Source organism: Phlebotomus papatasi, chromosome 1, assembly GCF_024763615.1.
Source record: "Phlebotomus papatasi isolate M1 chromosome 1, Ppap_2.1, whole genome shotgun sequence".
In the NCBI taxonomy this organism is placed as follows: domain Eukaryota; kingdom Metazoa; phylum Arthropoda; class Insecta; order Diptera; family Psychodidae; genus Phlebotomus; species Phlebotomus papatasi.
In genome coordinates this window covers 38,881,810-38,905,167 of record NC_077222.1, presented here as the reverse complement: position 1 = coordinate 38,905,167, position 23,358 = coordinate 38,881,810, and the positions used below count along the sequence as shown (strand labels likewise).

The 23,358-nt window shown below is 32.5% G+C and overlaps 1 protein-coding gene across 6 annotated transcripts in view; it reads left to right on the top strand.

The window, feature by feature from the left end:
* The first annotated feature begins 929 nt into the window (after window positions 1-929).
* Window positions 930-23,358, top strand: part of LOC129799674 (putative E3 ubiquitin-protein ligase UNKL) — a 28,068-nt gene continuing 5,639 nt past the window's right edge. For all 6 annotated transcript variants that reach the window (XM_055843796.1, XM_055843795.1, XM_055843792.1 and 3 more), the window contains exons 1-5: window positions 930-1,103; window positions 1,208-1,417; window positions 18,258-18,880; window positions 19,050-19,174; window positions 19,714-19,926. In XM_055843796.1, coding sequence (XP_055699771.1) covers window positions 952-1,103; window positions 1,208-1,417; window positions 18,258-18,880; window positions 19,050-19,174; window positions 19,714-19,926 — 1,323 coding nt within the window. In that variant the 5' untranslated portion in view covers window positions 930-951. The remainder of the gene's footprint in view (window positions 1,104-1,207; window positions 1,418-18,257; window positions 18,881-19,049; window positions 19,175-19,713; window positions 19,927-23,358) is intronic.

Here is a 23,358-nt window from a genome sequence, read left to right as displayed (position 1 = left end):
TTAACCCACTATTACCTACAATAGTAGCTTCGTTAAAAAAATCATTTTAAACATTACAAAAACACATGTTTAATTGAACATTAAAACAAAGTTTTGAGTTCATTTTTAATTTCTGTTATAAATCCTAGAAACGAAGGACTAAGACCTCTATTTTAAGAGATAGTACGTAGTTTATAATAAGATAGCTAATATTTAGTAGAAAACTGTATGTCGTTGAGGAAAAATATAAGAAATTTACAATATTCGAAGGCATGAACGTTCGAAGGGAGAGTACTTTCCCCTATTCATTATTTTCAAAACTTATAAAAATATCTAGAAATTTTGTATAGCGCTTAGAATACTCACTAGTGTAGTTGTATAGACTTTATTAAAAAAATAGGTGTGATTATGAAAGAATCACACCTAAAAAGAACTCGATTAGTGTTTTTGTCGCATTTAATAAAAAAAAAAATCATAGCGTCTCAAATATGCAGGCTCTCCCCTAGATATTGCTTCATTTTAACAACAAATTTATCTGTTCGTGCGAAAGGTAACTGATAAAAAAGTAATTATAATATCGATATTGAAAATCATGGATTTCTTCTGAAAATTATGATTCCGACATTCGTTTGTGATTTTACGACTTTTATCATATTTCCAGAAATAAATCCATGATTCTGGATATATTTTTGATTAATAAATTTTTTTTTGAACAATGGTTCGTTGAAAAAGGGTTTGAATTTTCTTAATGAGTAGCCTCTCGTTCCCGCATACTAAACTGAACTGACGCATTTTGTCTTTTTTTGGTGTAATTTTGCTTAATTTTGCATTTCTATTTTAAATATCAAATTCCTTTTCTCTGATATAATCATTTAAATGAAGAAAATTTATTTCTAAATTGGTGTTTTTATATAATTTTTCATTTCAGGATTTTTTGGATTTTTTTATTTCGCGGTTAATTAGCTTACAAAAATGACCACTGGCGCTGGCAATCAAGATTTACCATCGCGATATGCAGCCAACTTTGCAACGACACTTCACTACGACGCAAAAGACATCCAAATAACAAAAATGGCTGAAAAAATAATGGCAACAACACAGCAGGAAAAACCAAATCATTACAAGTGAGTAGGGAAAAAGTGGTGAAAGTGCCCTGAAATTGTGTGATATGTGTAGTGTGGGTGCTGGTGCAGAGTTCTGTGGTTAATTTGTGGTATTTCCATTGCAGCTACTTGAAGGAATTCCGTGTGGAACAGTGTCAGTCCTTCTTGCAGCACAAATGCAATCAACATCGACCATTCATATGCTTCAATTGGCACTTTATGAATCAGAGACGCCGTCGGCCCATCCGGAAGCGCGATGGCACATTCAACTACAGTGCCGATAATTACTGTACAAAATATGATGAGACAACGGGCATCTGTCCAGATGGTGATGAGTGAGTACATGGCATTTTTTTTTCTTTGATTATAATCTTCTCAATTCCCCCGCGGAATTCCTTGCGCTCTGGCACTTTGCCTCTTGTTTTGCTGGCATTTTTCCCTCTTGTCACACAATTCCCGTGCCACTTTTCATGGTCAAACATTGTGAATGTTTTGGTTGTTTTCTCTTTGCGCCCATTCAAAACTCCTTTCTGGCAGCTTCCCCCTGCGGGGGGCCCAATTTCACAATATTATTGCGTAGTAAGTGCGTAGCGACGTCGACGCTGTGACGTCTTTGGCACAAAAAAAAACACAAACACAAAGGGGAGCGAGCGAGAGAGCAAGAGAGATTGCGCCCTTCTCCTCCGTGTTTGTGAGCATAATTTCAACATAATAAATTGTGTGAAAGTAGCTGGAATGAGAGATTTCATTGTGGGTTCTCTGCTTGAGCGACAGAGACATCCCCTCCGGATTGGGATTTTAGCTGATGCACAAGAGAGCAAGAGAGAGTCCACGAGTGTTTTTGTTGAGAAAGGCGCGCACACAAATACGCGCTCTCACCGGAGAGAAACATTATTTTTGCTCCCAGGGAACCAAAAAGAGAGACAGAGAGAGAGGGACAAAGGGCCACATTGCCCCCATCCCAAACACTCCCCCAAATAATTCTACAACCACCCTCCTCAGCCCTTCCTGCCCTTGATCTGTGGCAGTTTTTTTTTCAAGTGGAAAATATGAAAATCACTGAAAGGACGTTCTTTTTTTTTGTTGCCCAAAAGTTGAGGAAATAATATCAACGGAATTGTGTTTATATTTTGTACACCCTCTGACAACATTAAATAAACATCCAGCTATTTTGGTTACATTTTTTTTTTGAGAGAGGGGTGATAATACGGAAAAGACATGGGAATTTACTAGAAAAATTGTCTCTAGGAATCTTATAAGAATCTTCAAGTTAGAATTTTATTATTAATTTTCTAATTTAATCCAATTTGAAAGGTCAATTTGACATTATTGGAAAATAGGGTTATGATGAGTCTAACCTCAAAATTCTGTGCATTCGTTATTTTTTAATTTTGTTTTGTAAAGAGGTAATTGAGCCCAAGGAAGTAATTTTGCAACGTGAAATTATGCTAAGCATAACCTATAAAGAAACACTGTTTGAGCTATGGTTTGAAAAACATTAAAATCCTTTTTATTTTACAATTTTTTTCACAAATTAAGCAACAGGAGGAGTAAATCATATTTGAAATAAAATTCCATTTTTTATTCCAAAAATGGAATTGACGAATTTGAATAACGAGGTTCATTGTGAAAGTTGAGGTTACGTACGACATAACCTCAAAGAAAATTGCCATCTCTTAAAGGAAGTCTCAGAATTTCAATTTTACATACAGTTTACTTGGAATTATTCAAAAATATGGAATATTTCTATATCAAAATTTAGTAGGAAACCGGTCAAAAGCATTTGATAGGGTTATGTTTTTAGGTTAACCCTTTAAGGACGATTCGAACACCGGTGTCTCAAAAATTATTTTTTTGCTACGACCTTTTGGAGGGGAATTCTGTAGCGCTCTGGCAATGCCATATGACAAATTGGGCTTGAATCTCAGGAGAGCTTTTTCGAAAATGCGATTCTATAGCCGTGACATTGCCATTTCAGCTCACGAGACATTGTCAGAAGTCACATATTTGAGATTTCTGGCAATTAAAATGACAATGAATGTTGTTAACAAATCAACCAAGACAGACTGTATTTGCATAATACCACTAAGTAAAGGCATTTCAATAAAAAATCAGTGAATTGCATTTTCCATCTCATATGATAGGAAAAAAAAGCTCGATTGGCATTGTCAGGTTTCGAACTTACGCGTGACAATGCCACGAAAATTACAGAATTCCTGAATTCTGAAGTTATGTTTTATTCTCAGAAGCCAGAAAAAGTTTTTTTTTTTTGACCCTCTCGTCCTTAAGGGGTTAAGTATTTGGAACATACATAGTGTAATTAACATTTACAGGAGGCCTATCTTGAGCTATTTCTCGCGATTTTTTTTTGGAAGAGGAAAAAATGAACAAGCTTATTAAAAATGTTGGCATAACCCAACGAGAACCAAACGTCTACCGATTCCAATTCAACGAAAAACACCTGTTTTCAGCTGAATTCTGTTAATCTTAAAATAGTATTCGCGAGGCAGTTCCATAATGTATTTGGTTAGCATTTTTTGATCGAGAACTGCTAATCGGTCAGCATATTTTTGCTATCCGATCCAGCAGAAATATGCTGAAAACGCTGCTTTTTTCAGCTAACTGTGCTCTCTGGGTATTTAAGGAAGTAGCCTAATTTTGAAAAAGAAAATGAGATAGGGTATGCGTGCCAAATTTCGGCATAGTTGCATGCAAGCGTTAAAGTCTCAAGTTTGAAATGTAATATTTTAAATATAAATTGATTTTTTTATTCTTTCTTCTGAAAGAGTGTTGCTTGAAACCTTGTAAAGAGTTTAACGTTTTTATTTACTCTAAAATCATTCTTAATACATTTTAAAATGAATAAAAATTTAGACATAACTTTGGTGCCCTATTTCGGTCACCTTCATTCTCATAGTTTCTTGCCATTCCGAAATTCTTCCAATATCTTTTTCACGTCATCTCGTTTGTCGATGCTACATTTTTTGTTATTCTTTTGCATTGTATAATCTCTAGAGTACGTAAAATCTAAAAGTTCATGGAAATTCGAGGAACAAAAAAGGTGGCCGAAATTGCAAGCTGGCCGGAATTTGGCACACTTACCCTAATTTTCTCGATTGCTTTCTGATGATTCTTCAAATTTTTGGTATATTTTATACAATTTGAAGTGTTTAAATACAGTCAAGCCCCTCATGAACGACGGTTGAATTCAAAGTGTAAAATTTGAGGTTATGTGAAGAAGGTTATCCATGGAGTCTAAATTAGAACTATTTTTCATTGGTTCTTCCTTATTATCACCGTATTATATGAATTTCCTCGATAAATTCAATTTATTTAACAACAAATTACTATGATAAATTCTCTATGCTTTTTTTCTTTATTTAAGTTAAGTGCTTTTCACATGAATTCCATTACGTTTTTGAAAATATTATTTACATTTGACGAGTGAGAAATGTCATGTATACCTCCCAAATGTTTATATTTGAGGAATTTTACTGTAAATATTTTCGAAAAATTACAAAATTGCGGACTAATAAGTTCACTGGATTGCTTCATCAAATAATCTAAAAAATCTTTAAAAATGTTCTAGTTTTTAAAGTGTTTTATTTTTTAAGAAAATACATCTTTGGGCAAAATTTTGACTACCATGCTGTAATAAATAGAAAAATAGGTTATCAGCAATTGTTTTAGATCAACTAAAAAAAGGATTTAATTCATGAGATTTAGGTTAGAAATAACCTCGATTTTTGTGGCTTTTAATTCAGGCTACTCCCTTAAGTATTTACACAATTGGAGTCGCACTGTATAATTTGACTAAAATTTTTAAATTAAGTAGTTTCATTATAGGTAAATTTTTGATAAAAATCTGCAACTACAGTCGAGTTCCTCAAATTTGAACGACAGTTGATTTCAAAGTGCAAAATTTGAGGTTACGTGAAGAAAGTTTTGCATGGAGTCTGAATCAGAACCATTTTTCTCTACTGTTTTCTAAATATTATCGTATTATATTAACTTCCGCAACATATTCCATTTATTTTACAATAAATTACATTAATATATTCTCTAAAGTTATTTTTCTTAATTTAGGGAAAGAGCATTTCACATCAATCCTGTTACGTTTTTGAAAACATTGTTTTAAATTTGAGGAACTCTACTGTAATAAAATACACCTTGAACTTTTGAGGTTAGGTTTAACATAACATTACATTTTTATGATCAACTGAAAGGCTAAATAATTAAATGAGACCTTTTTGTCACGTGCTTTTCATCGCAAAACTTTCCATTTCATATTAACTAAATTTTATTTATTTGAAAATTTTATCAAACTGTATTTTCAGAAATTTGAAAAAATCCTTATCAGTAAGTGAGAAATTTTTGTTGCGATTTTGATTTTGGTATCTCATAAAATGTAAAGAAAATGTTTCATTTGTCTATTAGTGTGTTATTTCAATTGGTTTTAAAGAAACAGTTCAGCCCATTTTACAGAATAAAATTTTGAATATTTTGAGGTTAGGTCAACCATAACCTCATATTTAATATAGAAAAAATAAAACAGAAAGTAAAGATAGCCTAAGCATAAGTGAAATAATTAAAGAAATATTTTCTATGGTTTTCCAATTGGGTTCTTTTAAATTCACTTTGAAAGTTTATAATTTTTTTTAAGGTTATGTCATAACTTAAAAATATATATTCGAAAGTTAATGAGAACTCACCAATTTGCTCATTTGAGAGTTAAATAGATAAAATAAAAATATTGAAAAAGATTTCGAAAAGTTTTGTAAAAAAAACTCACAAATTTTAACCTTTCAATGATCAAATACATGAAGTCTATAAAATGTCATCACACATCACACTAATTCTTTTTATTTAATTTTATATTTTTTAGTCGTTTATTGAATGTACGGAGTATAAGATAGTATTAAATGAGAAACTAAGGATAATTTATGGTTTGTTAACATGTTTTTCACATTTTATAAACAAAAGTAATTGCGTGCACGCCATAAAGATTGGCGTACACATAAACAATAAACAGCCAGAAACAAGTTTAAATCTTTTTCTTGTATCACATTGTTTTATATAACAAAATTCATTATTTATGAAAATGAAGATCATGTTAATGATTCATTAGTTGACTTATGGGGGCAGGGGGGTCATTGAAAAGCCCTCGATGTCTATCTCTAACCGTTTGGTCTCTCGCTCTGATGACGGTGAGATCGACAAATCGCGTAGTTTTTGTTTATCTTCTGATTTATGAAGATTTTCAAACATTTGGTTCTCACTAAAATGGAAAGTGGAAATTTCAAGGAACAAAAATATAGAAAGATTAGTAATGCTTTTTCAGTAGAATTGGAATAATAAACATCGATGAACCGGTATTCGCTGGTGTTTTAATATATCTGTTTTACTAGTCCAGATGCCAACTGATAAGATATCTATTTAATTATAAATTTATTTGAAAGATATTAAAATTCAGAATATATCTGTATCAATTTAAATCGGTAATGAAACTTTCAGTGATATTACTTTCTGTTATTTTGAAATAATCATGAAATAATTTATGAGGCAATAAAATATAGCACATTCCAAAAACAGGTGTGATCAATCAGCAATTTGTTTTTGGCCAATGTGTTTTAACTTAAAAAAAAACAAACAAAGTTCCATAGAATTTATTTAGTTAACCTTCCCTCCTCTTGAGGGCATTGCTTTTTCCCGCGAGTGGCGCTGTTAACTGTTCTCAATTTGTAATTCTCAAAATTTTAGTTGAGAAGTTCAATAGAAATTCATGAACATTTTTCTAAAGTCTCTGTTTTTGTCTAGAATTTATTGAAACCTGTGATCTTTTCCTCCACTTGAGGACGCTTCTTCTCCCACTAGACGCGTCGTTAACCGTTCAGAATTTATAATTCTCAAAATTTTGGACGTAAAGTTCAGCTAAATTTATTAAAAATTCATGAACATTTTCCTAAAATGTCTTTTTTCTTGTATAGAATTCATTGAGAGTTATAATATTTTCTACCTCGATGGCATTGCCTTTTCTATAGTCCTCTAGTCCGAAAAATTAATTTTTATTTTTGGGACACCGGTGTCCCATTCGTCCTTAAAGGGTTAAAAGGCACTGTTAATTGTTCTAATTAATTCTCAAAATTTTAGTTGAAAAGTGCAGTTAAATTGAATAAATTTCTTGAGAGTTTTCCTGAATTTCTCTTTTTCCTAGAATTCATTGAGAATTGTACTCTTTTCCTCTACTTGGGGGCACTATTTGTTCCCGTTCATGGCGCTGTTAACTGTTCTCAATTCGCAATTCTCGAGATTTTAGTTACAATATTCAGTCAAATTAACTAAAAACTCCCGTTATTGGCGCTGTTAATTGTTCTCAATTTGTTATTCTCAAGATTTTAGTCGTAAAGTTCAACCAAAGTTAATAAATTTTATAAAGATTTTTCCATTTTTTTTTTGTTTTTGTATACAATTTATTAAAACTCATAATCTTTTCTTCCTCTCAATGGTGTCTACACACTAGAAGCAATTTTCGTCAAAAATTGCCTTTTTTAAAAAATTCTGAAGTTTCAGCAGCCTGGAAGGATAGGGGAAATTTTCTTTAAAAAGGCATTTTTTAAAGAAATTTCTACAAGTGTGTAGAGGCCATAAGGCGCTTCATTTTCCCGCCAGTGGCGCTGTTAACTGTTCTCAATCTGAAATTTTCAAGATGATCTAATCTGAATGAACCATGAGTCACAAAGAAAAAACCTAAAATTCTTTTGCATCAAAAAATTGCTATCCAAAACACTGCCCTGTGGTTGGTATCTGGATGAACAATATTTGAATTTCTAAAGGTACTTCTTCAGAATTAGAACATACAACACTTTTTTATTGAGATATTATTTATTAGGTGTTTAAAATTCAAATAAGCGACATAAACACACCCAGTTCTACATAAATAGAAAAAAAAATTGTTTATAAAAATGGATGGTAACGAAAGGAAGTAACTAGAAGTCGTGTATAGTGAGAAAAAATGCTGTTCTATTTTTAGATCATTATAACTGAAAACATGTGTATAGTATTTTATGGATAGACCATTTATTACAAATTTACAAAAGCTGCAATCTCCAAAATGAAACTTTGTTTACCAAGAGAGAGAATCAATGAAAGGATTGTGTCACAGATCAAGAATAATTTTTGAGTTATTTATTTTGTGAAATTCCTCAAGAATGACCTGTATTTGGAGTGAATAAAATTATCTCATTGGATCACAGAGAAGGAATAAAAAAAAGAATAACAAAATGGCAAAAGTATATTTGTGTGATGTTTTTGCAAAGTTGAACAGTTAAAAAAAAACATCACACAATCTTGTGGCTTTGTAGATTAGTTCCAAAAGACCAACTGAATAATGGGATTACCAATAAAATCGGATTTTAATGGGTGGTATGGTGTTGTTGTGAAAGAGTAGTTCATGGTCATGTTGGAATTTTAAATGAAATGCGCCCAAGAGATCAGTGATCTCTTCAGCGAAAGTGAAAGTGAAAAGGATGTTATGACATACTGAAAAAGCACACAATCATTCACCAAACAAGCTCACACCTTTAGCTTCAACATTGGGGGCTTTTATATTAAAAGTAGAGGGAGAATTTGTGTACAGAAGTAACAAGAGAGAGAGAGAGAGAGTGAGAAAAGAGATGAAAATGGTAAAATTTCCTGCAGAAATGTGATTATTATAATCGCAAATCTTCTTTATTCTCAACTTCTCTCTAAACATTTTTATTAAAGTGCGAGTGTAATGAAAGATAAACAATTTTGATGTGTTATAGAGATGGTAGAAATTTTGATGAATTTTGTTTTGTTGGCAAAAACTTGGGGAGTTGTTGAGTGAGAGGGAGAGGAAAATCTGTATAAAGTTAATATTGCAAAGTTATGAAAATTCTGCTGTTGATGAACGTATGCATATAATTTAACAGTAAAATTGAAATTGCCTGGTTCAATTAAATATTGAGCTAGTGTGTATGTGTTATGTATGATGTTGAATTAATTAATGATTCATATTTAAATGAAGTCTTTATTTTTGTGTCTATTCCATTATTCATTTTATTTGCAATGGAGTTGCGAGAGAATAGAAAACTAAAAAAAAGAAGAGTTGAAATAGACAATGATGAAGAGTAGAGAAAAAAATAGTGTGGGAATAGTTAGTTTCTCTTTTGATATAAAGACTAAAATTATTCCAAAAAGACACAAATTCAAATAGGAAACTTATTTATAAGGAAAAAGCAGTAAGAGGATCTGATAAGATAAAATTGCTTAAGCTGGTAAAACGTCCAATTAGCAAAAGAAGTCTCCTGAACTCAGACGATTGCATTCCTTGTGATTGTCGCATCTCCAAAGTACTTAAGAGTCGACAGGAAGATTCCTTAGTGTTAAATTTTGACGTAAATTTCTTACAACGCTTACAACGTATAGGTGTAGAGACCTTTAAGTCTCATCCCCCAACTAGCTCTGTGCTTGCTATATAAACAATGTAAAATGCGATACCCTCCCGAAGTATATGCTTAAGTTTTAAAACTTAACAATTAAGCCAATATTTCTCGTAAATTGTGGTCAAAATTGATATGACGAAATGTGGGAGTCCCAATAGTGCGTGATTTAGGCTGAGGGAAAAAGGGGGGTTTGTCATAAATAATTTACTATTCTTGTCTTCATTCTTATTTGTTTCTTTTACACTAAGTCCCGGCATTATGCACTTCGGTATTATGCACCTGACGGAATTATGCACATACAATTATGTAGAGTTGCCTACCATTGGGAGTCAACTTATATGAAATCATTTTTGAATATGCCTGAATGTATACTATTTTGCGACGTGGGAAATTTGAAAATAAGTGTACTTCTTTTTCAGAATAGAACTTTTTCTTTTATTACGGTAAAATTTTTAAATATTCTAATAATTTATTGAAGAACTCTGACCAAAAAGTACTGTTTGTTAATGCATTGGCATTTCTATTAAACAGTTAATTTTTTTGTTTTGGCTACTTTTAGTCCGCGCAAGATTCGTTTCTACGGCCGATTTATTCAAAAGAAAGCCCCTGCGGGTATGTAAATTTTCTCGATGCGTAATGCCATTTCGCGCGTTTTTTTCGGTCCAGAAAATGTGCATAATACAGAAACTGAATGTATTGGTTCTTCGCTTAAGGATCAATTCATATCATTCACCTCAAAACCTCTCCATACTTATAAAGACAATGAGGAGAAATGTATAGGAGCTGGTCCAATCTTTCGCTAGAGATGGGACTAGCTCCATTGTGTAAGTAATTTAAAAATTACTGAGACGAAAGCCAGAAAGAAAACTGTCAGTCCTTGGAAAATCAACGATATCCTTGTGAAAATTTCGCTAGTTTAACATTTTATTTCTCAAATCCGTTTAACCGATCTTAATGAAAATCGGTCTTAAATCGGCGTATGACATATGCCCTAGACAGACACACTTACGACTTAAGCCGAGAGTTTGTTTAACGTAATACGGGTTTCAGATTCAAGGCTTCGCCAAACGGCATAACTGCTCTAATTTCTTATCAATCACAATTTATGAAAAAAATTAACTTGGGATTGGATTATTAAAGATAAATGACCTACTACGCTCTCAAAAAGCAATGAAATTGTTCGCTATTTAAGATTTTGAGGTCTTCGGGAACTAGGCTAAACCTCTAGTCTGAAGATTGCTTAATAATAATCAAAATAACACTTTGACTAAATTTACATCAGTTTCCCACTAACTAAACCATTTTTCGGCTTAGGCCGAGAGAAGGATTATTCAGAAGCTGATGGAAATGTAATCTGATCATTATTTGATTGCAATTACGTTAGTCCGTCTCTTGGTTTAAGTCGTATGTCTAGGGCATTAAGCTTTAAATGTATATTTTTAAATTTCACCTCTGACTGTTCCATCTGGTAGCTCCTATACAAACTAATCGCTTTTTTACTGTTCCCGGACATTTGACGTCTAGATTTTTGGAGACGAGCGTACCCAAAAAGTTTGAAGAAGTTTTGTTTTTAAAATTTAGGAAAAAAAAATATTTTTCGAATTTATGCAATTTGTAATTGTTAGTTATCGTTATCATACTTATTACCCCGAGAGGTTTTTTCTTATTCTGCCCTAGAATTGTGAAAAAAAATCACAATGCAGTAGACTCTCAAATTCGAGCATTTGGGACTAAAATGTCACCCGAATTAGAGAGAAATTTGGGCGACAAACTTTTTGAAATGAAACGGTTTTTTATTCATCTTCATGCACATATTGAGTTTACGTACTTAACTACATTGTAAATATCACGAAAATCCCTTAATAATGCAAAATAACATCAAAACTAATTTGAGCTTATTTTCTTCATTTGATAATCATAATCAAACTTGAAAATAATGTCAACAAACTTTTTTCAAATTTAACTGCTGCCCGAATTAAAAAGTAGCCCGATGTTAAAAGAGCCGAATTAGCGAGAGTTTACAGTATCTGCAAGGAAGCAGAAATTCGAAAATTCATGATTTTTTACCAAAAATATCTTAGCTCAGAAATTAATTGTGTACGTTTTAGCGTAATTAACCTTGAGTGAAAATCCTTGCATTTTCCGTTATTACTTCTTGTATGATACTCAAGTTCAAATAGTGAAAGAAATACCTATTAAAAAATACTTTGGGATCGGTAAATGACCATACTTTAGTTGAAGAAGTAAAGAAAAGCTTACGAACAGGGGGTGTCAAAGTCACCAGCAGGGGATGAAGTCACCTGCACTTACGGTATGACAGAAAATTTAAAAAGGAAAATCAGGTTTTTCAGGAAAACTTTTTGTCTATTACTTCAAAATATTTCAAATAAATGCAGAACTATTTTCTATTTTAGCTGAGACACTTTTTGGGGTATTATAACAGAAACGAACTTTGAGGGAATGTTTTGAAGATTCAATAGTACGGGTTCTGTTCAAAATCCCGAAAGCCAAAATTCCGAACGCTAAAATCCCGAAAAGGTCAAAATTCTGAACGCCAAAATACCGAAAGCCAAAATCCCGAATGGGTCAAAATCTCGAAAGGCAAAATCCTGAATGGGTCAAAATCCCGAAAGCCAAAATCTTGGAAGCCAAAACCCCGAAAGGCAAAATCACGAAAAGCCAAAATCCCGAATGGACCAAAATCCCGAAAGGCAAAATTCCGAAAAGCTAAAACGGGATTTTGGCTTTTCGTGATTTGGCCTTTCGGGATTTTGACCCTTTCAGGATTTTGGCATTCGGAATTTTGGTTTTCAGGATTTTGGCTTTTCGGAATTGTGGCTTCCGGGATTTTAGCTTTCGGGATTTTGGCTTTTCTGGATTATGATCCATTCGGTATTTCGGCTTTTTGGGATTTTGGCTTTTAGGGATTTTGGCTTTCGGGCTTTTGGGATTTCGACCCATTCGGGATTTTGGCTTTTCGGTATTTTAAATACGATTGTTTAAAATGATCCCTTGAGCAAAATGTAATTTTAATTAGATTGTTGAAGGGAAGTATACTTAGGGCAATTTCCCCGAAACTGAAATTATTTTTAAAATAAAAAAAATATCTAAGTTATGCCGGAGGAACTACAATAGGTTAAAGCGATAGATTGCCTCGTATTAATTTTCAAAATACTTAATGTTCTCTTCTTACAAGTGTTTTTATGCGTGTGAAAATAGTTTAAGAGAAATGGCCAAAAGTTTGAAAAAAAAATGATCTTAGTCATATTAGTGTTCTTGTAAATTTGGAAATGTTTCTTCTCTAAATCTGGGATCAGTTGTACGAAATTAAGTTTCATCTTGGAATTCGTGATTAAAAAGAGTCACAATTGTATTATAAAAACAAGTTTAATCTTAAATAAAGTTAAGATAGAAATTTCGCAATATTGCGATATATTGTTAAATGCATTTCATTAGAGGTTAAAAATAGCAACAAAAAATCCCATTTCAACTGATAACGAGGAATGTGATAAGAAATTGTTGATTAGAGTCAATAAACGATGTGTTTTGTGTGAAATTTCTTACGAAAACGATGTGATAATATTTATTTTTCAATTGCTCGTTGGCAGAAGTATATTGTGTATCATTTTTGAACGTGGCAAAATGAATTTCCGCCAAAAGCCCTGCGAAAATTCACCCACATCGTGTGACACATTTATTGATTGCCTCTCAATGGAGAGAATTTCCAATGTGTGGGAGGGAGGGTTGTAGTAAAGCAGGATGGAGGGAAAAAATCACGATAAAAATTCCTTTTTTTAAGCTCATTTCGTGTCACATAGAAAGACTTCTAACGTGAGACTTTCATGAGTTAGTCACCGGATAAGAGATAAGGTGTGATTGATATGAAAGAAGCAAAAGAATAAATTGTTTTAGAAACTTTTAGAACGTATACTTAATCGCGGGAATTGCGTAGAATTTATAAGAAAAACGTTGTATATAAGATGTGTTGGCAGATTAGCTGAATTGTATGGAAAACTTCATTGAATTCATTGATAACTAATCATATTTTGCTTTCACACATTTTTTCTTGTTTTCAATTTTCTAATTGTGACATTGACTTATTGGCTAAATCAATTTGTATGATTGCTTATCTTAGGAACTGAATTTTTGAAAAGAATGTTATATTAAGATTATTTACTATCGCAATTGATAGGATCTCAATTTTGTATACAAAATATAAGCATTAGGGGGAGTTAAGTACTTTTCACCAATTTTAAACAGTATTTTATAAAAGTTTTAGAAAACTGATCTTAAAAATGTTATACCTTGAAAATGGTTTATCGGATTTTCGTATATGGCACCGTTTTGGAAAGGCCTTGAGTAGGTTTACAGACTGCTAAAAATTAAAGAAAATTGATAAAAGATTTCTTAAATAAGATAATAATAAATATTTTTCTTTGTTATAACAAAAACCTGTCTAAAGACTATGTCCGACTGGCTAGAGAGATGTGATATTTTTTTTTTCAAAATAAACTCTAAAGCTTTACATCAGGAAAATTACCTGCTGAATTTTACGTTTTCTTTTCTTTTTAAAAATAAGAGAATAAATAAAATAAATTAGTACACAATTCTTTCGAAATAATGAAGAATATATTTAAAAATTTCGTCTCGAAAAGCGCTTTTTTATTGTTCAAAGTTACGTTTGGGAGGGGGTTCCCTACAGATTTAAAGTTGGTATCTCTTACAGTTTAACTTCAAAGACTGACAAACATACATAGCAATAGATGGATGTAAAGTCTATTGTTTCGAATTGAATAAAAAATTAAAAAATTTAAAATGAAATTTGCAGAAGATTTAATTTGTATTTTTTTGCTTTAATATAAATATAATAAAATATATTCACTTGAGTAAAGGAGATAATGTCAGTAATTGCAAAGTATGTACGGAAGCACAATATTACACATCTTATATATTGCAAATAGCAATGTTCAGTGCGATAATAATGAAGCATAAATGAAAAGGACCGCAAAGAAAGTAATAATGTACCCGAGTGTACACACCAGGCTTTCAATCTCAACAACGATAATTTTGCACAAAGAGAGAGAGAGAATAATATTAAAAGACATCATAGAAAAGAAGAAAAAAAAAGTCTTGTTTTCTTGACTTTTTTCTTGTTCTTTTTATTCTTCCTCCCATAAAAGAATACGAACACAACATATAAACATTACTTCAAGATTGCGAATTTATAGCTATACTATCAGCATTTCTGAGAAAATGGGAAAACTTGGCTAAAGGTCAAAAGTATTTTAAAAGTGTTGTTTATGCATTACTATGCCAACTTTTGATTTTAATTGGGTCTTTGATTTTTGAATTTATTCAAATTGAAACATTTGCCAAAAATAGTCCCAATAATGATTTAGTAACTCTCTGATATTATTGATTTTAACTACTCTGAGCAAAAAATCATATTTCTCTTCTATTATTTTAATGTTTTATTATCGCAGAAACTCCTGCAAGAATGTATAATGAACCTGCCAAATTGGGAATTTAATACATTACTTGCTGCAATAGAACGAGTCATTTTACCCATGGGCCTTGCGAATACAATTGATTATGAGTCAGAGAGAGCTTCTGAATATTTATTAGAGATGTTTGAGAAATGAAACAAAATGAAACTTTTAGTGCGTACAGAAATATAAATTGTATGTCTGAGGGTCAAGAAAAGCAAAAATAATCGTTAAAGGTTCATAACTTATCTCCATCAATATTCAACATATTATTTTTTTTTTAAATTGCCTATTTTATTGCTTGAATTCAAAAAGGGAATAATTGTATATTAAGAAGATTTTTTTCATAGTTATACAATTTATAGAATTTTGAGAAACACATAAAGATGCTTATGTTTTTCCATTTATTTGTTGCGAGATTAAAGGCTGAACTGTGAGAGATATCGATTTTGGTTCTTGAAGGACCCTTTGCAAATGCAGAAATTTAACAAAATCGAATTCAAAATTAAATTTACTAGTGTAGATTTTTTTATGTTGAGAAATGAGAGAAGTTAAGCCATACGGCTAAGCTTTGGTGTTCCTGATCAAATGCTCACATTGTAAGCTATATACAGTGACCCGTCTAATCGCAGAATATTCATTCTTCAGTAACTTGCATGGTAAAGGGTCTTCAAACCTAAGATTCATCTACGTATATGGCTAATCTGGCTTAAATGTTTTTTTTCCTTAAGTTATTGCTAGGTTTTAAATTTTGACATATGCACGGAAATCTTGTCTTTTTTAAAAGCAATTATTTTTTGTCTTGACTACGTATTTGCCATTGACCTTTGTGTGATATAGTAAGGTGGGGTAACTGGATCGTTTTCCGTAGAGTGTTACTTAAACGCTTGTTTTTATTCATTATTCATTGTTTCATTTAGAAACATAATATAAAAAAAAATTATTAAAAATATTAAAGAAAATTTATAAAATAATGATACTACTGAAATAAGTTAGCATTCACTAAGTGGATCGCCTCTTCGCTAATTGGACCAAATGGTCTTTTAATTGGATCACTCAATTTACAAGTATATTAAAACGAGAAAATAATTTTTTATTACATTTTTAAAATTTTTATTGGATTATTTGGGATTATTCCATTTAATATTTAATGTGAATGGCAATCTTTGGTGTAATATCAGTTTTATGAACAACCATTGGAGGAACAAATTGGCCAGTAGCAGACACCATCAAGAGTGTTGTGGCACATTCCTTCGGTCTAGAACTTTTAAGAGCTGGCCTAACACGTGAACCTTTCCTGGCCAATACATTTCCATCTTCTGGTGTCAAGAAAAAGGCATTTTCGTCGCAATTAAAAACCCGGTATGGTGAAATGGTTAGAAGATCGTGTTCTGTGAAATATTCTAGAAAATTCTGAAACCATTCCGTGAGATCTTCAGCAGTAACCACAGTCCTTTCCAATGAGAAGGACTTGGCTTGCGTATGGTGAGCTCTAGATGACGCTTGAGAAAATTGCTGAACCTAGTATCTCCAGGCCTTCCATCCGTAAAATAGTTTGAAATTTTGAAGGTTTCGCAGATGATTTTGACATTGTCCAGAATTTGTTCCTTTCCGATGGGATGCCAACTTATTTAATGGATAAAAATATTTTTTTGCTTTTTCTCAAAGTTGAATAGTTATATTATGTTACTGCAGTGACTATATTACGGAAATAAAAATAAAAATATTGTTTTAATGGGATTATCTTGTTAGCGTAGTTATAAACGATCGACATAGCGAAGCGCCCGGATTAGCGCACTTGATAGTATTCATACACTCAGAAAAATAATCGAGTAAAACTTACCAAAACTTACCGAATCGATGTTGAATTAACTCTTTTTCGTTGTGATTTTCGATTAACTATATTTTAGAGTTGATTTTACTTCTATTTCGGTGTAATATTCGGAAGAGTTGTTTTAACTTTTTTTTCCTAAAGTTAACATGACAAAAGAGTGTAAATAACTCTTTTTAAGACTGAAAATAACTCGTTTTAAGAGTTAAAATAACTCATTTCAAGAGTTAAAAAAGAATCTTTTTTAATAACTCTTTCAAATCCCAAAATGGATTGATTTTGCATTTTTATGTTTTTTTTATTTTATCATTTTCTTTATTAATATTTTCTTGACCTCAGGTTCCCTATGTTCCGAGCGAAATATAACGTATAACGCACGCACATATCTTCATGAAACACTGTTAGGCATATTTCTAGTTGATGTTCCATATGAACTTTGTCAAACGAAAACCTTCTTAACTGAAGTATATTCTTTAAAAGAAAACACTTAAGCATATACTTTAGTCGAGATGAAATTTTACATAGAAAAAGAGTAATAATTACATCGATATCCGACGAATTAATTCAACTCGCACGAAGAGTTGTTTCAACTCTGCCATAGAGTTGTTTTAACTTTTTGAAGTTTTTTCTTAGTATAGGAAAAATTCCAAAACAGAGTAGGATGTTTTATCCTTACGCTAATCATTGAAGTCCAGTTATGTTATTTACAATGTCGATTGAACTACAATATCAAGTTCGGGAACTTTCAGTCCTACACTGAGAAAAAAATGGGGGTGCGATTAACTTTTTTTCCTCATAACTTTAACACTTTTTAGGTGTAAAAATATATCAAAAATTTTTATGTTAATTTTACACCTTTTAAGGGTAAAATTAACATGAAAAAGGGTACCTTTAATCCCTAATACACCTAAAAAGGGTAATATTTACACCGATTTTGGATCAAAACTGCAGGGTAAAATTAACATTTCCGGAATGTTATTTTAACTTTTTCGGATTTCTCTCAGTCAGTGTACATTAGCACTACGAGTGCTTATATAAAAAAGGGTATATGCATTGCTCACCCGAAGTATAGGTTTAACTGTAAAACTTTACATATACTTGGAATTTGGGCTTGAAATGGGAACGCTGGATTGTGGGAGGATTGTGGCATAACCTAGATGCATTCTTGATAAATAAAATGATATTATAATGAAATTTGAAACTCCGAATATGGAAAACCTTCGATGTACTCTTTATAATAGATGTGGCAATAGTGGCAAAACAGTGAAAACTTGTATTTCACTTTCCCTAAATTAAAACACCTTTAAACCTGAAAATACTCAAAAATTCAATGAATCAATTTGCAAACGATTTTGCTGATTCCTCCTTTTGTTTTTGTTCTTGCTTTCGGCAGTTGCCCATTTCTGCACAGAACAGCTGGTGACACAGAACGTAGATATCACTTGAGATACTATAAAACATGTATGTGCGTCCACGATACGGACGCTAGGGGAAATTGTGTTAAGAATGGGCATCACTGTGCCTTTGCCCATGGGGTACATGATCAGAGACCGCCAGTGTATGATATCAAGGAATTGGAGAGTTTGCAGGCGGCTGAGAATAATGGGGAGGGTCTAAATGGGCCAAATGCCCTAGATAAAGAGAGAAATTTAATGAATGAAGATCCCAAGTGGCAGGATACAAATTATGTGTTGGCCAATTACAAGACAGAACCATGCAAGAGACCACCACGTCTCTGCCGTCAGGGCTATGCATGTCCACAGTATCACAATAGTAAGGACAAGAGACGTAGTCCAAGGAAGTACAAGTACAGATCAACACCGTGTCCCAATGTCAAACACGGCGAGGAATGGGGAGAACCGGCAAATTGTGAAGCTGGTGATAATTGTCAGTACTGCCACACGCGTACAGAACAGCAATTCCATCCGGAAATCTACAAATCGACAAAATGCAATGATGTCCAACAGGCAGGTTATTGTCCCAGGAGTGTGTTCTGTGCATTTGCTCATGTTGAACGTAAGTTAAATTATTATTACAGTGACCTTCTAAAAAGTTTGCCTTTGGTGCAGAAGTTCATTGCATTTTGCTATTTATTGATTTTTTTCACCCCCAACTTCTGTTTCTGTTTTTTTTTCTACTGCCACGAGGGTGACATACTCTTACTTTAAATAAATTTGCCTTACAGCGTACATTCTCACAGAGGACATGCAGAATAGGGATTTGGATGGTCCCACGTCAAATTTAGCACTGGCCGATATCATTTCCAATGCATTGCCACAGGAATGTAAAAAGGACAAGAATGATATGAATGTAAGTGTCACAAGTTTTTAAATTTTTTTATTCCTCTTTTTTGTGATTTGAGAGTTTTTTTTTAAATAATGCAAATGATAATTATCGAAAATCGTATTTTTTTTTAAATAAGAAAAGGAGTGAAAAAGTGTCTTTCTAAAATACTCGAACTCTGGACTTGAATACTGTACTTCAAAAGTATCCATGCGTCATTAATCGTTTACCGATTCACAGCCGATTTTAACCGCTTTATAAATCATCCAAAAGATCACCCAAAATAACTTAGGGGTAACGCAATTGATTTTCGGATAAAAATTACTTATCGGTTCATAACCGGTTCATTACCGGTTTATAACCGATTGTAACCGGTTTAGAATTATCAGGAATTCCAAGACCTTTCCAACGAGCCCAAAATTTCCCACAAACGATTGAAAAATCAGCTTTCCGAAACCTTTTTTGGTCAAAAAATCGGAAAAAGTTCAAGAAATCGTCAAAAAACATCTTTGCGGTACACGGATTTTAGCAGTCAATGTTAAGTCGTGCTTTTTCTGACGATTTAGATATCATCACTCCATAATGGTAGCGGTGAAAGCAGCGAGTCGGCAAGTACATCGAGCCTAGGATCAAATGGTTCTCACAATAAGGCCCCGGGATCGCAATTGCATCAGAAAATGAATGTATTTAGTAGCAACTTAAATAACAATTGTCAGAATGTAAATGCCAATTCAAGTATGACTCCATTCTCGGACTTGGCACCAGAAATCAATAAGCAAGTGAGTATACATTGAAGTTTCTTGACCTTTTATCTTGTGGCCTCAATTTTTTTTACAGCTGATAAGTTAGAAAGGAATTGCTTTCAAGAATAATTCAAAAGAATATTGCCATTTGTGTCTGGAGTGTACGGGGGAGGGTTTCGGAAAAATTGAGGACAAACTTGAATTTTGCAGTGGATTGTGAAATATTTAATAAGTCTTTGATTTTAAACTTATTGAAAATTCTACTTTACTACTTGCAAACTATTGAATATTCCTTAGGTAATTGTATAAGTTCGTGCCTGTTCTTCATTGATGACTTTCCTTTTTTAGAATCGCTTGAAATGCATTTTTTTTTGACGAATATTTCCGAAATAAAGAACGAAAACGGAACAGCGTGAATGTTCGACTTGTCCAAAAACAATTGTTTTTTTTTTTCAAACAACTTTTTCAATTGTTGAAAAGTGATTTGCAAAATAAAAAAAAAGACTTCCGAAATATTCTGGATATCCCAGTATCCTTAATATTCCGGAAAATCAGAATCTAGTAGTCCCAAAACTCCCAGGACTCGTTGAATCCCTATATCTGTAAATCCCAGAACTCTGAATATGCCGGGTTCCCAAGTATTGCAAGAACCCAAAAATTCCGGAATCCTGAAAATCTCAGAGCTACAAAACTCCTGGAATTCCATTTGCTCATAATGTCGAGTTTCCGAAAACCGGGATTTCGAAATTGGAAAGCTTCAATATTTTAAAAAGCATAGTCCCTTTATGGCCTCTACACACTAGAGAAATTTATGTCCATATTGAAGTAAATTCCCTACTCTTCAATATGGACATAAATTTCTTTAAAGTGTAGAGGCCATTAGCTACAGCTTTTCGAAAGATTAATTCTGTTCGGGACGGCCCCTACATGCATCTTTATCTTTAGTAATGGGACTTTAATACCCTTTAAGTCACCAGGATTTGTTTTTTGAATTCAAGGTATTCAGATTGTAGCCTATAAACTTCACCCTACTTAATTTAACAGGGAATGGGATTGACAATTTTATCCCTGTGTAAGAAAAATCAAAATTAAAAAAGAAAGAGGCATAGGAGTCCTGCTTGCGGAAAGACCCTGTTCCTGTACGGAATGTTGTGCTATGATTATTATTATTATCCATAAAATCCTGACTATCCTGGGATCAAGAATATCCAATCGGGATCTTATTAGGATCCAATTTTCTGTATCTGAAATTCTCAAAATATCGAAAATTCCGGGCTGCGCAAACTGGTTCGGAATTCAAAATATTACGCAAGATCTCAAAAAATCCAGGAACCTAAATAGCGCAGGACTCCGAAAAATGAAATTCTGAAATTTTCCAGGTACCGAATATCCCAGGATTCCGAAAATACCCGGATCTCGAATATCCTAGGACTCCGTAAACTTCGGAATCCTGAATGTCCCAGGACCCCTAAAATTCCGAGATCCCGTATATCGATTATTCACTTAGAAGATCCCAGGAACACGACAATCCTTAAATTATGAAAATACCCGGATTCTAAAGATTTCAGAATTCCAAAAATTTTCTGATCCCACATGTTTTTGGTTCTGGGATCTTGAAATTAAAAAAAACCTTGGATTTTGGAAACCCTACAGCTTTTCCAAGATAAGTTTTGTGTTGAACGGGCCCTAATAGTTGTTGGTGGTGGTATTGTCAGAGCCTGACTTTAACAAATCAAAGCATTATTTTATCGAAGAAATTGCTGTAAGGTAAAAAATTGCTAGTTCAACCTTGTTTCACGATTTGAAAAAGCTTAAATACGTTTTCAAGTCCTTTCCAAGTTGTCAGATCATGCTCAAATTTTGGATTTAAATGTTTTAACACTCATAGATCATGAATATTAATGCGCTAAAAATGGATTTCCGTCGTATAATCACTTCTGGCTTTCGGAAAGGGTTAAATATCAGGTGGACGAAATCTGATGATGAGATAAGATGAGATATGTGATCACTACTCTTCCCCCATTATTGTGGAACACCATTAAATTTTGTTTTCTCATTAACAGTCTATATGGCGTGGATCGATCTTAAAGTTCCGTATGGTATAACTGGACCTTAGAACTTTCGATTAAAAAAAATGTAAGTCCCCTCGACCTTCCTTATTCGAGCTAGAAGGGGTCAAAAATTCAATTTTCAAAAAAATTTCAATCTTCGGTTCTAATTGTCAGGATTTGAAAACAAAATGTGATTTTTGTTAAGTGCTATGAGCCTCTGAAAACCCAATTTTCATCTGATATAATAGGTGATCCGATTAATCGAAAAATCGATTTTACGAAAACTCAATGTCGGATATCTCGGAACTTCCAATTTTGATAAAATTTCAGTGTGCTGTAATTGAGGTCAAGATCAAGACCTTTTTCACTATGAGTCGCACTTTGCCCTTACTATATCATGACCATGACCCGAGCTATAAATGAAAATAACTTGATAGGAACTGAAAAACCGGAGAATAACCTGAACCGATTTCGGTGAAATTTTAGTATTTTGTATCTGAGATCGAAATCTTTGTGACGATAGATCGTATCCGTTTTACCCGTTTTACCCCACCCCACTGTATCCTAACCCGACCCTTACTCTACCGAAATTGATCGGACCTTTGCTGACCACTTTTGACTTTTTACTGACCGCTTTCAATTTTTCACTGACCACATTTAATTTTTTACTGTTCACTTTTAATTTTTTACTGATCAATTTTTATTTTTTACTGACCACTCTTAATTTCTTACTGACCACTTTTAATTTTTTACTGACCGCTTTTAATTTTTTACTGACCAGTTTTTGTTTTTTACTGCTCGTTTTTAATTTTTTACTGACCAATTTTTATTTTTTACTGACCACATTTCATTTTTTACTGACCACATTTAATTATTTACTGTTCACTTTTAATTTTTTACTGACCAATTTTTATTTTTTACTGACCACATTTAATTTTTTACTGTTCACCTTTAATTTTTTACTGACCAATTTTTATTTTTTACTGACCACTCTTAATTTCTTACTGACCACTTTTAATTTTTTACTGACCGCTTTTAATTTTTTACTGACCAGTTTTTGTTTTTTACTGCTCGTTTTTAATTTTTTACTGACCAATTTTTATTTTTTACTGACCACATTTCATTTTTTACTGACCACATTTAATTTTTTACTGTTCACTTTTAATTTTTTACTGACCAATTTTTATTTTTTACTGACCACTTTTAATTTTTTACTGACCGCTTTTAATTTTTTACTGACCAGTTTTTGTTTTTTACTGCTCGTTTTTAATTTTTTGTTGATCAACTCGAATATATCTACTGATGAATTCAAAGTTTTTACTGACCAAATTTAACTTTTTACTGACAAAATTGAAAATTTTTACTGATTATTTCGAATTATTTGCTGATCAAATTTAATTTTCTGCTGACCACTTTT